The sequence below is a fragment of the Arvicanthis niloticus genome, chromosome 2, assembly GCF_011762505.2.
Source record: "Arvicanthis niloticus isolate mArvNil1 chromosome 2, mArvNil1.pat.X, whole genome shotgun sequence".
NCBI classification, from domain to species: Eukaryota; Metazoa; Chordata; class Mammalia; order Rodentia; family Muridae; genus Arvicanthis; species Arvicanthis niloticus.
The window spans coordinates 50,369,558-50,387,112 of NC_047659.1; the positions used below are offsets into that span (position 1 = coordinate 50,369,558).

The window sequence follows — 17,555 nt, forward strand, 5'->3', positions numbered from 1 at the left end:
GTATATGAAAATGACAACATGGCTCCTGCATATCTCCCCTTTTTAAAGATACAAGTAATTTTCTGGCATGAATCTCAAACTGCTGACGTGCGAGTTTTTTAAAAATTATTTTTATTTTAATTATGTTTCTTTGGAGATATAAGCATGTGAGTACAGGTGCCTTTGGAGGCCTGAAGAGGTCATTGGGTTCCCTGGAGCTGGAGTTATAGGTGAGTGTGAGCTACCCGACGTGGGTGAGTGCTGGAATCTGAACTTGGGTCCTATACAAGAGGCGTGCTTTTAACCACTGAACCATCTCCCCATCCCTGGAAGAATGGTTTTAATCTCCTGTTTTGGGAAGAGTCACTCCTTAACACATTTGTAGTAAAGTCTTTAAAACACCCTGCCTGTTTGGGGACATTGTTTAATCATCTCCTGATTATTAGCTGGGATGTGTTGTTGCCTTTTTCTATAGTTTGCAGGTTGAATTAATGTTGAATTTAATACCTACTACAGCATTTTAAAATTCTCATGTTGATAGGCTTGCATTTTAAGTCTAATTATCTTAAAAATCCATTTAACTATATTTGCCTAAAAGATGATGGGTTTTAAACTTAGTGTATTTGTTGACATCATTGAGGAAATCAGTCCTGTGTCTAACTTATTTTTTGTTTTCTTTGTGTTATGCAGTAACTTGATTGTTTGAGATCAGCCAAGTACTTGTTTGAATGTAGTATTTGCATTTACAACTTTGGCAGAAAGTCATTGGAATTTGGGGATAGACGGACTGCCGCTTGTCTTGCTCCTTTTCTCTAACACTGTCTAAGTAGTGTTGCTAGGCTGAAGGAATGACATCTATGAACTTTTAGAATAGAGTTGCCTAAGGATAAACTGAGTTTGACTTTATTAGTGCACAAATGATAGGTTTGTGTAGAGTTATCACAGCATTAATCAATTTGATGGATTGGAAAAATGACAGAATTGAAGTGGCATATAATATTAGTGCCTATTATTCTACAAATTATGTCTTCACCTATGTTCATATACCAGAGGAGTCATGTTGTACATTAGAAATGCAGAATTTTAAAACATGAGAAACCATCAACAGAAGGGACCTTTTTTCATGGCCTGTCTCTTGTCCTTATATTAGATCAAGAAGTAGGCCTGGAATCTAGACTTTTTTATTAGGTCACCACTTTCATAGTGTGAAATACCCTGAATGAATGGGACGGAAGGATCATCTGCCACCAGATTGACTTAGCACTTAACTTGACATTGAAGACAATACAAGTAATATGTAAATAAGAGACCTAATAATATACTTCTGTGGATTTATTTGCTACAAGTCATTTCAATAGTGTTCTAATAGACTACTTGTAAAGAATATTAAATTTTTAGGATTATGTTTATTGATAAAGCATAAAGATAGCTTAAATACAATTACAATAATGTTGAACAAATATTTATACTTTGATTGTTATTTTATCATGTATAATGCTAGCTTTTACCCACTGTTAGAGCCATTGCTTTATGGCTCTAACAAATTTAAGAGTTGTTTATTTAATTTTTTAAACTTAAAAATTTTGGTTTTATTAAGACAGTGTCTATATGCCACCTGTGCTAGCTTGGTACTTATGATCCCCTTCAGCCTCAGCCTCACAAATGATGTAATTATAGGATGTGCCACCTGCCTTATTCCTTTTTAATTTTGTTTTGTCTTCCTCAACACAAATTCATAAAATGGTAGAAAAAGTCTATTTTGAAAGTTTAAGAAATAACCAATTGCATAAAAATAACCCTTCTTTATTCCCTAAAGACTAAAGCATAGAGACATCCTTTTTAGCTCTTGTTAAAGGAAGACACTAAATAAGAAATAATCAGGACGTTGGCAAAGGACTGACTAGCTTTTCAGTAGCACTAATTGGGACAAAATACAAAATAGGAATAAATTTCTTTTTTTATAAAAATAATAAAATTGAGTATATATTTACATGAATACTGTTAGAATAGCAATTCTATTGTTTTGAATTTATGGTTTGTTTTTATGTAGATGAATGTTTTGTCTACATGTGTGTCTGTGTGTCTAGTTGCCAACAGAGGTCAAGAAGAGGGCATTGACCCCCTTGGAACTGGAGTTTCGAACCATGGTTGTGAACCACCATATGAGTTTTGGGAGCTGAGCCACAGTCCTCTACAAGAGTAACCAGCACCAAAATCATCGAGAAATCTCTCTAGACCCCAGTAATTCTAATTTTTAAAATGTAAATTAGATTGGACCACTAAGAGTGTCTTTGTTTTAGCATGAAAAAGATCTGGTAGTTTTTTTGATCTTAGAAAAAAAATTATCTCAGCTTTGTTTAGTGTATTGCATGCATGTGCATACCCTCATGTATACCATAGCACAAGTGGAAAGATCAGAAAACAACCCATGGGATTTGGTTCTCTCCTTATTTCCTTATACCAGGTATGTCCTGGGCATTGAGTTTAGGCCAGCTTTTACCTACTAAACCATATAGTAATTTCCTTTCTTAGAATGAATTAATTTCTCCATAAGCAGGCAGTGTGTGTTTGGGTGTGTGTGTACTCCTTTACATGTACATGTGTGCATGTGGGAGGCAGTGGTTGACATCAGTTACTTTTTTTTTTTTTTTTTTTAAATCAGCAGAGGTTTATTGGGAGAGTTGGCTAGCCAAGGTCAAACTGCTTATCCACTCAGGAACAAAGTTTGACAAAAGGCCAGTAAGCTGAGGGGTTTTTTTGTAGCATGGGGTGGGGAAAGGAAGGAATTTCTGCGCGGTTACACATGATTGGTTGTTTTACAAATTTTGAACATCAGCAGGCTGTAACACTGGGAAAACCTCAAGGGGGGTGGGTAACCAAGAACAATGGAACATTTCAGGGGAACCCACCCTAAATGATTTAGAGCCACGTGAAAATCACTCTGCATACTCATTCTTCTCAAAAATGTAGTTTTACCATGTCATTGTGCCCTACCCTGTCATTACCAACTATTTCAGGTTAACTATTTCTCACTTGCCATAGCCCTACCCTGAGGCTTGAGGAATGTTAATCCAGCAAGTGTGCTCTGATTCAGGGATAATGCCCTCCACCCGGAATGTGTACCAGGGCAGTGAAAGCCTGAAATCTTACATCCAGTTCTGCTTTCTGGAATTTGCATTCTTTGCTCAGGTCTAAGGGCAAAGAAAAAAGCCTGCATATATTTCACAAAATGGTCTTTATAATTTTTCACTCTACATCCCCACTTTTTCTGATAAAGTTATGTTTTTAATCATAAAAACTCAATTATTAATAAGTCTATTCTCACCCCACTTTTTCTGATGTGGATATTTAGAAAAGTTTAAACTCCAGTGTCATCATAATTATCATTTTCTTGACCTAAAGCTCTATATTGATGGCGCAACACAAAAAGCTGAACAGCACTTATCCTTCCTCTAACAAAAGTTACTAATCTATTTAAAATGCAAGGAACTATGGTTCACAAGTGGTCCAGCAAGGGAGGATAATAGGGTTGTCATCCAAGGGGACTTACTGAACCAACACTCGAATCAACTTTGCTGCACCTCTCTATCTTTCTGTCTCTGGTCTAACCTTAACATTCTTCTCTTAGAGTAGCACACAGACCTTCTTCTTTAAGAAACAACAAGTCTAGTCCTCTTAGCAGCACCTGTCTCCACACCTGTGGCCACTCCTAGTCTCAGTGTAACAGCTAGAGTCAAGGAAAATAGGCTCTCTTTGGAAGCGTCTAGGGTATATCTCAAACTCACGTTCAAGAGTACCTGTAGGGTGGTAGTAAACCTGGAGAACTAGCTGGACAAGTATATAATCATCTTTGGCCTCATCTAAGACAGAAGTAGATATATAAAGGGTTAATCTTGAGCTGCAAGCTCACCATTTATCAATTTTAGGCACTATGTATCTGTTAGCAGGGGTCCTTGGGCTCTATTTTATTAGCTAGGGGTCTCAAAAAATTTCTATTTCTTTCAAACACACTTTCAAAGTTGTCCTCTGACTTTTACATATTTTGTGGCACATAGTTGTCTACATACACATAAAATCACATATATAATAAAGAGAAATTGCAAAAGGAGCAAATCTATATAACTCTAGATTCACATTTCGATTTCAATCTTGGAATCACAAGTTGTCATTTAACCTTGGGTGTACACACCCTAAGCCCCACCCTCTAAGGCAGCATTACCCCTGTGCCTCTAGGGTGGGATGTCTTAGGAGACAAGGACTGCTGTTCTTTGGCCGTGTAGAATAGCAGAAGACCTTGAGCTAAACAGCAGGGGGTTGCTCAGGTCTGAATGTTCTCCAGTTGGCATCAGGCACAGGTGTTGGTGAACTTCAAGGAAGTCGGATGGTCACCAGCGCCAGAAACAGTCTCTTAGTAGCCTGAAAAATCATTTCCCACACAAAAGGGACATTCTGGGTGTGGAACAAGGACAAGGGACACTCTAGCCAGTGCCAGTTCCCAAGGGCAATTTAGTTTTAGGGTTCTGTTTATTCTCTCTACCTGTCCTGAGCTTTGGAGACAGTATAAACAATGGAGCTTCTAATTAGTCTCTAATATCTCTGACAATTCCTGACTTACCTTAAAACTGCTATCTGATCTAATTACCTAGGACACTTGAAACCTCGGGAAGGTCCCTATTCTAGGCTGTTTTCTCCTAGGTATGTTCTTATTTATTCTAAGTCTCATAAACGTTTGCTTGCTGGCATATATTACACTGTCTTTATCATTTCTCTGGCCCAAAACCTGAGGTCCATTTTATGCTTTAAATCTCTTGGCTGCTTGGTTGCACTCATATCTTAGGAGTTTATCTGTGCATTTAGTCTGGTAAGTCTTTTGTTTTCTGGGGAGTATAGTTCTCCCTTCTTGTGTGCACCATTGCCTCTTTTCCTCTAGATAGTAGCTGGCAGGATGGCTAGCAATCTGAGTTCTTTCTCTTACTCTGTGTTTTAAGTGAGGCCATCTCTTAGGCCCCAAAATGGGAGGGGCTCCTGTATCAAGCCCCTTGATCTGTCGGGTTATTGCCTCAGGCCACTGAGTCTCCTCCCTTTTGGTGTCCCGGGCAATGAATATTTACAGCTGCTGGCTTTATCAGGGTTTCCTCTCTTGGTATATAGCCCTGCGGACATGGGCTGTGGCAAAAGTATGCCTGCTTGTTGGCCCCAGGTTCCAAGGTTGCTCTCTGCACCAATGATCCCAGGGGTGGGGAGTCAGCCCAGATGACATTTGTGTCCACCATAGTAATGCTGGCTTGTCTCTGACCAGCATGGAGAAAACTACTCCCATCTGTAAAGCAGGTTACCTCGGCTCCCGGCTGGAGTCAGTAGGAGAAGACTTTCCTCTACCCGTGAGTTCTTGTCAGCTAGTTGCAGCCCGTCAGGTAGGAAGTGTATCTGGACCCCATCCTGGGGAGTAAGTCTCAACCCGACAGAGGGTAGGAGCAGTATAGGATGACCATAAATGAATGAGATATCCAGCCCATCTCTTAGTCCACCATTTTCGGGTAGTCCATGAATACATTTTGGCCCATTGGCCTGGAGGAGGACCCTGGGTCTATCAAGAGTTGGGTGGCTCCAAGCCACCCCATCTATCTCAATAGTTGTCTTCACACAGAGCTAATATCTTCGCCACTTGGGGTGTTTTTCAAGACCTGGGATTTCCTGGCCCTGGCTTCTATTTGTTAGGGCACTCTTGGACCCCGAAGCTGGCTCCTTTACTTGCAATGTGCACACTGGTCTTTTTCAAAGAGTTTCTTATCTCCCTTTGATTGGAGTCCTTCTTCTCTGCTTTCTGTAAATTCTTTTCCTGTTACCTTTCTTTTCCTTCACCTCTCTCTAGTCTCAGCAACTTACACTAGACCTTTTATCTTACACTAAACCTTTTATCTTCTCCACTCCTTTTCTCTAGACTTACACTAAACCTTCTCCACTCCTCTTCTCCACTCCTTTTCTCTAGACTTACACTAAACCTTCTAGTGACTTATCTTGTAGTCTCTCTAGCCTCCCTGTTTAACCTCATGTGCCTTGGTCAAAATTAGTGGGGTCTCATGTTCTTACACAAGATCTATCAACGGGATCTGGCGTGGGCCTTTGGGTATCCCTTACCTTCTGTAACTGCTGTTGACCACAGCCTGATCAATTGATGGGGTCCCCATGTCTGAGGGAACATTCTTTTTCTGGTGTCCTCTCTTGTTCTTCACTCCCGAAGACCAGAACCTACAAGGGTCTTTCGGAAGAAAGGCTTTTATGGGGGGGGGGGGAGGGTATTCTTCTACTAGATTTATCTAGGTGACTATATTAGGCACTAGATCTAGGTGTCTGAGGGATCCTGGCCTATCTATTGCTTTGATAACTAACTTACTTTTTACTATAAATTTGTATCTGTACCAAAATGGAGGCCTATTCTTTTGGCTCTCTGACTCAGGACAGCCTGTAACTTCTTGTAGTAGGCAACCTGCCTGACCTGTCTGCAGGCAGTTTTGTTGGTTCAGAGTTTCTAAACAGGAGTTACATCACGTGACTTGTCTCAGTGCTACTTATTTACTTTCCTTTTTTTTTTTTTTTTTTTTTTTTTTAAGAAATCTCAGCGCTATTCACTCACTATACTTTTAATAAAAAAATATATATAATTATAACTCTCAGGTGAATAATCTTGCTGGGGCTGTTTGTCCAGCTGTCCTGGTTCCACTGCCAGGTTTTTAATTACCTGGGCCCTATCTATCTTCATAGGTGGCAGGTGGGAAGCCATTGATTCGTTACAGCAGTGACCCCCGAGGTCCCCAGTACAGTCACACACCCGCCAAATGAGGTGCCGGCCAACTTGCGTGGCTAGGTGGTTCAAGGGGGCTGTGCTGGGGAACCATGAGCTGTCTCCCGCCAAGTGCGGGCTGGGCGGGGACGTCCCCCATGTGGTGTTATCTAGAGAGCACCCTACATGTGGTAGGCGGGCTGTCCAAACCCGAACCGCAGTTGGTGCCCCTTACTAAAGGACCTGCCTGCCTCTCTGCTCTGCAGCGGCACTCTTGTACCAGCGGCTTCATCAAGAAAACAGACACACACACACACACACACACACACACACACACACACACAAACAACACAAATAGCTCACCCCTCTCACGGGCAACACATAAACCAGGTGATACAGACAGTTCTTGCCCCTGCCACGGACGCAGAGACCAAGTTACACACTAAGGGCATAGAAAGACAGCCAGAAATCTGCCTGCCTCTGCCTCTCAAGTAAGACTCCAATAACCAGACAACGCAGTCAGTCTTCACAGATTCAGATTTAACAGATTCAGACGACTTGGCCAGCCTATGCTGGACCAAGTCTAACAGATTTCTAACACGCCAGCAATGAACAACCCAAAAATAGACACACTGCCATGAGAACACAACAAGTGAGAACACAACAACCGCTGCCCTAGGCTGCAATGGCCATTTCTGACCTTTTCTCTCAGCCCCATTGTTAACACACAAAAAGACTAACAAAAACCCGTCTCAACCCCTAGTGCCAGCCGAGAGGGATTCCACGTCCTCTCCGGCACCTAAATGAACTCCCAGACATCTCTGGGGGGTGCAGCAGCTAGTGACCTCACGTCTGTTAATCACTCATTTATCTCCTCTCGAGACAGAAACTGTTTACTGCCCCTCACGAGACAGAAACAGCTGCCAGTCCAAATGGAAAGTGCACTTTTCAGAAACCAAATAATTCAGACAGACAGGCACAAACAACTTAGACAAACCTAGACAAACGGCACAGGAGAAATCAGACGATTTAGACAACCCAGCACATGAAAAACCAGAAACCAGGCAATTTAGACAAAAGGTCACACAACAACCAGACAGGAAACCGAGGTGTTCCCTCACCTCCCAGTGGAGTTCTTGTATTAGGGTGCTCACAAAATCCAGGACTAGCTCACAAATGAATACTCACAAACTTGGGAGACCCTTCCTCAAGTCTCAGGAAATCACGACCACCCAAAAATCACAAGAAACCATACCTGGATGCAATCAGCAGAGGTTTATTGGGAGAGTTGGCTAGCCAAGGTCAAACTGCTCGTCCACACAGGAACAATGTTTGACTGACATCAGTTACTTTCCACCCTTTTTTTGTTTGTTTGTTTGTTTGGACAAGATTTCTTACTAAACCTGTAGTACCAAGTTCTTAAATGGCTGCTGAGTGTCAAGCTTAGGTCTTCATGCTTGAACGGCAAACATTAGCAATTGAGCCATTGCTCTAGCTGCTAAAACAGGTTGTTTTACTTTGGAATTCTTAAAATAAATAGATTTGTTGTTGTAATTATTTAATCTCAATGGGGATTTCTAACCCACCTTTGATCATTCAGTTCCCAGATAAAAGATACAGAACTTTTATATTTATAATTAGCCTTAATCAGCACTAGAGCTAGGCAGTTATCTACCCTCTGAGTTGTTATGTTTACTTCCTGCCAATAATCCTGAGATACAAAAATTTCCATCTGGGTTGCTCTTAACTTATTGACCAGTCCTCATGGCCATGTTTTCATGATCCACCTACTCCATGGCACCTTCTCTTTCCTTGTGGTTTCTGCCTTGGACCCTAAGACCAGAAACCAAAACTTTCTCTCTCTCTTTTCTGCTCAGTTATAGGTTGTAGGCATCTTTATTCTCCAATCAGGGATAACTTGGGGTGGGAGGCAAGGTTACATAGCATCACTTGGGTCCATGTGTAGATTCTCTTGTACCTGGGGGTAACCAGGCCTTGGGGGCCAGTATTTAGCATTATAATACATAACAAAAGACCAAACCTCAACATAGATTAGCTTGAAATGGTAATTAGACAACAAATTAAAACTTCATAAGTTCAAATTTAATATTGTGGCGTATATTATTAAAACTTCTGTGATTTGTTTGAAGCAATTGAGAGTCCAAAATTTTAACAAATAACTTCAGGACTATAGAAATAAAATTGTATCTAAGAATTTATTCCTTAGGAACCTAGAGATACAATATTGACCTAACAGTATGATAGTGTAGAAAATAATGTATGACATAAGACAAATAGAAACTATGTGGACTGTGATATGAAAGAGAAATTATATTAATTATAAGAGCCTTCTTGATCGAAGTGACATCGTCACCCAAGATGTCTGATTGAGTATTTGTCAGTACGAAGAATATTGCAGGGAAACAATTTGAGCAAATTCATCAAAGTAAGAGAGTCTGAAGTATTCAAGAGCATATTCTAGTTGGACAGAAAGAAAGGTCTGAGTGTTGAGTGGTTAGGTACCCAAGGACCCTATTAGTATTCTCTACTAATTCATGTTCATTTTTCCCTCAGCCTTTTTTTTTTTTTTTTTTTTTTTTTTTTTTTTTTTTTTTGGTCAAAAGCTGATTTTTCCCAAGAAAGAACAGGATTCTTTCTTGTTCAGGAGCACATGAATACCTGGGTTCCATGGTGAAACTTGAAATAAGTAACTAATTAGAACAATATACTGCCATATGGGCTAGAGTGTATATCTTGTACTATGCAAGATAATCATTTGATGTACAGAAGAAAATACCTGTAAATTAGCCATGCATTTCTTACACAACTATAAACCCTAAAACTTAACATTTCTATTTGCCATTTTACATAGTTTTTAATTACATTGTTTTCATCAGTGTCCTTGTTACTGAGATGAACTCCTATGAAAAAACAAAGCAGAAAGGATTTATTTGTGGTTTCAGAGGTTTCCAAGCCTGGTAAGCTGGCCCCACTGCTGTGGGTGTGAGGAAAGGAAGGCAGTCATTATGGAGAACTCAGGGCAGAGTGAGGCGCTTGCTGGTGGCCAGGTAGTAGGATAACATGGCCTTCAAAGGCATGTCCCTAGTGATGTACTACCTCTAGTCAGGCCCTCCCTCCTAAAGTTTATAGTTTTTCCCACAGTAGTTTCAGCTGCCCACCAAACTTTTTAACACAGGAGCTTATGTGGGCATTTAATGTTCAAATCATAACAATCAGATATTACTGCCAAGGCCCAAACTCTAACATGCTGTCTCACTGCTAATGCTTTCTGCATCCTATGACTTTAACCTAGGGTTCATCATTTAAAATCTCACATCCCCATTAATGCAGTATTTCAGCATGCAGGCCCAACCAGAGTTACCAGTCATGGTTGTTGATTCTTCTAATAGATAAATCAGATATACAAAATGTTTACACTAAGAGTGAAAATAAGAAGAGTTAAACAAGTTGAAGTCAAAGATCTATCTATCTATCTATCTATCTATACATATACATATATACACATATATATATATGTATTTAGTGTTTCTCTACTTGATATAGTTGCCTTATCTTCCTTGTAGTGCTAGCGCTCCGCATAAAATGATACAGGGTAATAATAAAATCTAACATTTATTTAGCCAGCATTTTCTGTGTGCTAGGTTCTAGGAATGACATGAATTCTGGACTCACAGTTTGTTTTCTGCTTGGAGACATAACTAAACGGTGAGATTATAAAAATATTGACTGTGATAAGTAGTATAATGGGTGTCTGTGTAAGGGAGTGTTTGAGTAATTTAGGGATATCAGTAAAGACTTCCTAGGGGTAGCTCAACTGCACCATTTGTAGGATACAGTGCAAAATAAAAATTTGAAGCTCTTGTCCACAACTGTAAAGATTTCAGGACTGGTGCAGCAGAATATTTTCATAGGTCTGTAGGCTTAGATTTTTTTCAAAATCTACTTTAGGGTTCTTAAACGCTTCAACCTCCCTTTTAGCCCGCTGACCAGAGGTAGCATAGAACGAAGGGTAATAGGAAAAGGGGGCTGTGGACCTGTTTAGAAGTAGTCTTTTGTGGTGATTCCAATCTTCGTTGTCAGGATATCAGCAGTTCTGTCCAATAGCAAATACCAAACAGGAATCAATACAGCAGAAACTGAAAGGTTTCACTGAACTGGCAGGAGTCAGCAGAAACGGCAAGAATCAATCTGAATATCATGAGAAATTCTTTGGTGTGTTTCTCTCAACAAAGTGAAAAATCAGCGAAGACCAGCAAAGCATTGCAAGATATAGCAGTACAAGAGTGTCTTCTTACTGTCTGTAGGGTTGTATTTATAGTCTTTCTAAACATCATGTGCCCTCTTAAGCATCTCCTCCAGGAAAACATCACATGCCCTCTCATGTCTGCTTCAGCAAAACATCATCTCACAAGACAGCTTCCAGAAAAACATCATATGACACAATTGAGTTTCCTAAGAAACCAGAAATTTCCACTTCATAGGTCCTTCCTGATTGCTGGATCTGTTCAGCTGCACTTGTTATATGTCTATAAACAGACTCAACCTGAGCAAGTGACATTTGAGCTGAGATGTGATGACACAAGATGGGGGAAAAAGTCATTCTAAGTAGAGGAAGCCAAAAAAGTTTTGGGGCAGGAGAAATTGTGATGCATTCAGAAACTGGATGAGGGTCATTGTGGATGAAGCACAGAGTGGGAAGGACTGGGGGGGCATGTGATGGGTAGAGAGTGTGGTTTTTCTAAGAGCAAGAAGGATCTGGGGCACCATGTTGAGGGCTTGAATTTTTATTGCAAGAACTGCATGTAGGCTTAGGGTTTTAAAAATTTTATTATATACATGTATATATGTATATATATAATAAATGTATATATATATGAGTTTACTGTTGCTGTCTTCAGACACACCAGGAGAGAAAAATCCTACATGTGATTGCTAGGAATTGAACTTAGTACCTCTGGAAGATCGGCCAGTGCTCTTTTTTTTTTTTTTTTTTTTTTTTTTTTTAGATATTTTATTTACACTTCAGATGCCATCCCCTTTCCCCATTCCCCCCCCCCCCCCAGAAAACCCCTATCCCATGCCCCCTTTTCCTTTTTGCATTTATACATTTTTTTAAATAATGTTAATCATAAGCGTTATAAGTTTGGAATTGTTCAATCAGAGGTGTAACCCACTGACCGACCTAGATATAACAACTATCTTTGACTGGTGGAGATACATGAATATCTGCCTCCCTGTCTCCCCCCTCTTTCTCTCTTTCATCACCTAGCTTCTCCTATCCTTCTTCTCCTCCTCTTCTTACTCCTTTTCTTCCTCTCAGTACTCCTCCTACCTTAGCTCCTCCTACACATCACCCTTCCTGTTAAAATGAAACTTTTCTCTCAAAATACAATTAGAGCATAATTATGCCAATTTGTACCAGTGAGGTACAAGATAGTCCTAATACCCAGTCCATCATTTTGTTGACTAACCAGCACCTCTGTCATCTATCCTAACTAAAACATTTACTTCTGAACCTGGCTTTAGGATGAATGTCAGCTGACGACCATCCACTCAAATCTTTTCTCTTACGGTAAATAGCTATAAGTTTTCAACCCCGTCAGAAATCCAGAATGACTGAGTTAACTATAATTGTGGGAAGCACAAAGCATAGCTTCTAAAACTTAGCCAATTTATAGAGACCTCTGAACACCTGAAAAGCCCCTATACTACCGAACGTTGGAGCATCAAATCTTCAGCCTTCTGGCCCAGAATCATCTGACAGACTTTGGTGATGCAGGATTATTAAGGACTGATTACTCTGTCTAGGCAGATATAATCAGTCGACTATTCTGCATGTGTGTCCTTTTCTGGACAGTAATTTGTCTGTAGATGGAAAGAGGCAATTCTTGCCTAGTGTCGGCCAGTGCTCTTAACCGCTGCCATCTCTACAGTCCGAGGGACTTAGATTTTTTAAAAAAATTTTTTTTTTTTTTTTTTTTTTTGTAACAACATGAGATTTAATGATACTGGTACACCAGGGCTTCCTTGCATTGTAGGCAGGAGAACCCCGAGTTGAGGTTAAGAACAGTTTTTATACAGTTTAAGGGGTGTACTACAGAAACAGTGACTAGGCACAATGTGATTGGCAGAACAGTGTGACTTTTAAACTGATTGGTCTTTGAGGAATGAGGTAATAAGGACGTCCCTTGTCTGTAAGTTAAAACCTATTTTTAATAAATGTTTTAACATCTCTTTTACCCCCACAACCCACCAGAAGTAAGGGAAAGAGGTTAATAGAGCAAAGAAGGATGTTGTTTAGAAATATTTCCTTGGAGTGAATCTAATCTGTGTTGCCATGATATAGTAGTTTAGTTCACATGAATCAGTAGTGGCAACTCAGTCTATTCACAAATACCATCCATGAATCAGCAATGGCAAATTGATCTAGAAGAAACCTTAAGGATCTTCCAATTGGTTTGACTCTGCAGAAGCATTAAGAATCTGCTGGAAGACCACCAGAAGTTTTTTGGCGTGTTTTTCTCTGTGAAGTCACAACAAACAATAGCATACCAATACCACTGAGTGTCATCAACGAAAACCAGCATCAGCAAAGCCCAAGGATGACCAGCAAAGAATGACAAGGCATACCAATACAGTCCTGCATTGTTCACTGGCTGTTGAGCATATTTATATCCATTTTAATCAGAGTTCTCTCAAGCATCACTCTATCAAAACACTACATGCCTTTTTCCAGGTTGCCTCCAGAAAAACTCATGTCTGTTCTTAGCAAAACATTCTTTTACATGTCTGCTTTAGCAAAAACATCCTCTCATAAGACAGTTTCCCCCCCCCCCAAATTTTTTTTTTTTTTTAAAATCACATGACATAACTGAGTCTCCAAGGAAACCAGAAATTTCTACTTCAACCACATGTAACTCTTGGTATGGTTTAGGCATAAGTAACTTGCACCTTAGCAGTGTTAGACAGCCCTTTTGCCTAACTTCTATTTTTTACTCCCCTCCCTTATTTTTGTTCTTTTGAGACAGAGTTTCACCAACTCCCTTTTAAGAAACTATTTTAGTTTTGTCTTCTTCCCTAGTTGAGACCGCGTTTCCTCTAAGGATATTTATAATGGCCTTTCCTATTAGGAGTCCTTTAGTAGTAGAAGTTGAAGGTACATAGGGCTAAGTGATATGTAATATTTATTATTGGAAGTAGTTTTGTGGTCTAAACATTTCCAGTCAACTGAAGGACAGTTAAAAACTTTAAAAAATTTAAAAATGCTACAGGTATTATGTCTCTTGTCATGACTATGCTTTAAAAATGTCTACCTCCCTTTATTTGACATAAAACTCGGGCAAATGATTGCGTGGGAATTGACTTGCTTGACATTGGGAAAGAAAAACAGAAAAACTTGTCTTTTTGGACTGAATCTTTTGTCAGGTGTTTACAATAAAAGGCTTTAATTAATGTTATTCTCAGCAAGAAGTAGCCTTTATATTTTGCCATAATTGGGTGATAATTGTTAGATTATCATGATTCTTAGATTTACTTGTATCAGTGGTTTTCAGTCTTCCTATTGCTGTGACCCTTTAGTACAGAGCCTCATGTTGTGGTGATCCCCCAACCATATAGTTAATTTTGTTGCTACTTCATAAGTGTAATTTTGTTGTTATAAACCATAAGTGTAAATATTTGATATGTGACCCCAATGGAAAAGGTTGCTAGACTCCCCGGGCATTGTGACCCACACTTTGGGAACCATTGACTTAGTTAAAAGCTTATTCCTAGAATGGTACCTCCATGGATCATGTATAGAGCTATCAGCATGTCACCCAACATGGGATTTTCACTTTTGGGATAAAGAATAGCACTAGTGATTTTTTTTTCCCACATCATACTTTAAATATAATTATTTAATCTAGGTCACATAGACTGGGCTCATATTAATGTTTGTATGCTCTGAGATGCTCAGGGGTGAATTAGATAGCTTGTCATTTACTGTGTACAGTTTCTTATCTGTTAATTCATAATACTAGAATTCCCAGCTGTTAAAATGGCTGTATAGATCTCATCAATATACTTGCCTTTTAAAAACTGGTATGTTTTATGTGTGAAGAAGATATCGAATGTTTCAGTAGAATTTCTGGGGATTTATTTTCAGTAACATATGAGATGAAATACATTTTATACATTTTATATATTCTACCAAGCAAAGCATTAACTCCCTCTACCCTAGTTTTCTGCTGTAGGTATTTCATACCAGAGCTTTTGGTATTTCTGGGCAACTTTGCAGTTATAGTATGTTGCAAAATTTCTATTGCTTTCATATTGGTATATACTCTATTGGATTAGAATTGGATTCTTCATTGGATTATGAAGAATCTTTCATAGTCGAGGTGATGAATTAACTGTTTGCCTGCGTGCGGGCGGGCGTGCATGCCCATGTGTGTATGTGTGTGTTTGTGTGTTGGTTGAGTTTGAACCCAGTACTTTATATATTCAAGGTGAGCACTCTGCTCTTGAGCTACTGGAATTGAAGCTTGAATTAATTCACATTATAGCTCATATTATAAACTAATAGAGTAGTAAGTATAGTATGTAAGACATGATACATTGTGGCTCACACAGAGGTATAGGACACAACTACTTCTTTAGTAACTGAGTTTTAAAATAATTATCCTTTGGAAACTTTATAAATATTATTTCTGTGTTTCATTATGAACAAGGTTAATAGGTTTCTTTTACCTAGTACCTCTTAAATGCTCCATCTTAAACTGCCTTACATAATGTAGATTTCTTTTAAAATCAACTATTATATATTAAAAATGACTTATTGATGTGTCAGAGACTGGCTCAGCATAAACACAGTTAGAAAACTATCAATTATTAACTACCACAACCCACTTTCTTGCTAAGAACAATCATAGTTGCTATATTACGGTTAGTTATTTTGGTGTTTTATGTCCTTTACAGAGACTAACTTGGTAAATGAGACCCTGATGATTTTATATATTCTGTTGGTGGAACTATTGCTTCCTAAGCACAATTGAGCAGACACTATTTTAAATTGAGTGTTTTTCCTCAGCGCTGGGATATTGTTATTCTCTATATATGGATTCTTTATACATGCAATCTTCTGTAGATCAGAGTAAGGGTCAGGGACAAGCATCATATGAGAATTAAACTGAACTTTACCGACTTTGTTTCACATTGTAATGCTGCTTACTGCTTATTATGCCACTTGGCTGTTAGTTTTGTAGGGTGACAGTCCTGAAGTCAAGGCAGTAGATCCTTTCATAGGCATTGGGATTCCTATGTTTTATAAATATTACTTAAAAAAATAAAAGAAAGAAAGGTGGTAAACCTGTTAACAGATATGTTTGGTTCTTTCATGTAGTGTGTGACATTTTACTTTTTTGAAAAGCCTATAATAAAATGTTCTGGACATTATTTTATTGTCTTTTTTTGTACTACATAAAATACTAGTTTTTTTTTTTTTAATATATGAACAATAGTTTGAACATAGCTGTTTTTAAGGAAGCTAACTTTATTTTTTAATTATCTTTTAATTTGGCAAGATAGTTTCCTTTTTTTTCTATGAAAAACATTACCACACAATAAAGAAAACATTAAAAACAGCCTAACCTTTGTATGCAGGTTATCATATAGTCTAAAATAGTATGATTCATTGCTGTAGTTAAGTGTCACCTTAACAGTAGACTTTAAATGCTTACCAGTGTACATATTGATGAGCTTGGCTGATTATTGATATGCTTTTGCATCATTTGCCTACTTATCATTGCCTTGTTTTTGCAGCTACAGAACCATGGCCTGAAAATGCGACCTTATATCAGCAACTGAGAGGTAGGTTCTTACTCACAATTAAAAATGGTTTTGTATCAGAATACAATTACAACCAACAACAAACTCCCAAATTAAACCAAGCCAGTTGACCAACCAAGTAAATAAACGAAACTCTGCAGCCACTAAATGTACTAATATAATTTCCTGCAATAAAAATATAAAACACAAAGAAGGGATTCCCTTGTATAATTTGTCTATGAGGTTTTGCCTAAACTTGTACCTGCCAGTTAAAACAACTATTCATAGCCTATAGGGTCCTTAGTTTATTATTGACTCATTATATTGGCTGCTGTAGGCACTGTAAAATGATGTGGTCTCAGGAGCACTTGGCAGATTTACTGCACCAATAGCTGAGACAGCAGATTTTTGAAGTCCTGTGGTAAAGTGGGCTCTCAGTAAAAAGGAACTGTTAAAATGTATAGGCTAGGATGGTTCAGGCTCCCTTTAGCAGCTCTTCATATATCATCAGATCACATTATGGACCCCATTTGGGGCTCAGCAGCCTGCTACAGTTGTCAGAAGACTGCAAAGTAATGAAGACTAATAGGCAGCAGCCCCCGTCTTCTAAGCATGGAATTTTTATTGCAGTGAACTTGTCATCTTTCTTTTGTGTGACAGACCTAGATACACTATGCAATATTAACTGTAAGCTGGTTTATATGGTTGTGAATGCTTTTACTTTTAACTAGAAAAATTTGAACAGATACTATTTTACTTCATTTTAATGAAAAGATTTTTTTTAAAACTTAAAAAAAGAATGTTTTTTAAAATAAACAATTTTAATTGCTGATAAAATGAGATAAATGATCAAATAATTTTAGAACAGTCTTATTTTACATATGGTAATATAACCAAAATTATTACATAGCAACATTGATGCAAATCTTTATAATTTCATTTGTATAGATTTTTAAAAAAAAATTAA

The 17,555-nt window shown here is 38.5% G+C and overlaps 1 protein-coding gene across 2 annotated transcripts in view; it reads left to right on the top strand.

Annotated features, from left to right (window-relative positions):
• Positions 1–17,555, top strand: part of Mtx2 (metaxin 2) — a 62,095-nt gene that overhangs the window by 12,163 nt on the left and 32,377 nt on the right. For both annotated transcript variants that reach the window (XM_034496230.2, XM_076928925.1), the window contains exon 2: positions 16,583–16,630. In XM_034496230.2, coding sequence (XP_034352121.1) covers positions 16,583–16,630 — 48 coding nt within the window. The remainder of the gene's footprint in view (positions 1–16,582; positions 16,631–17,555) is intronic.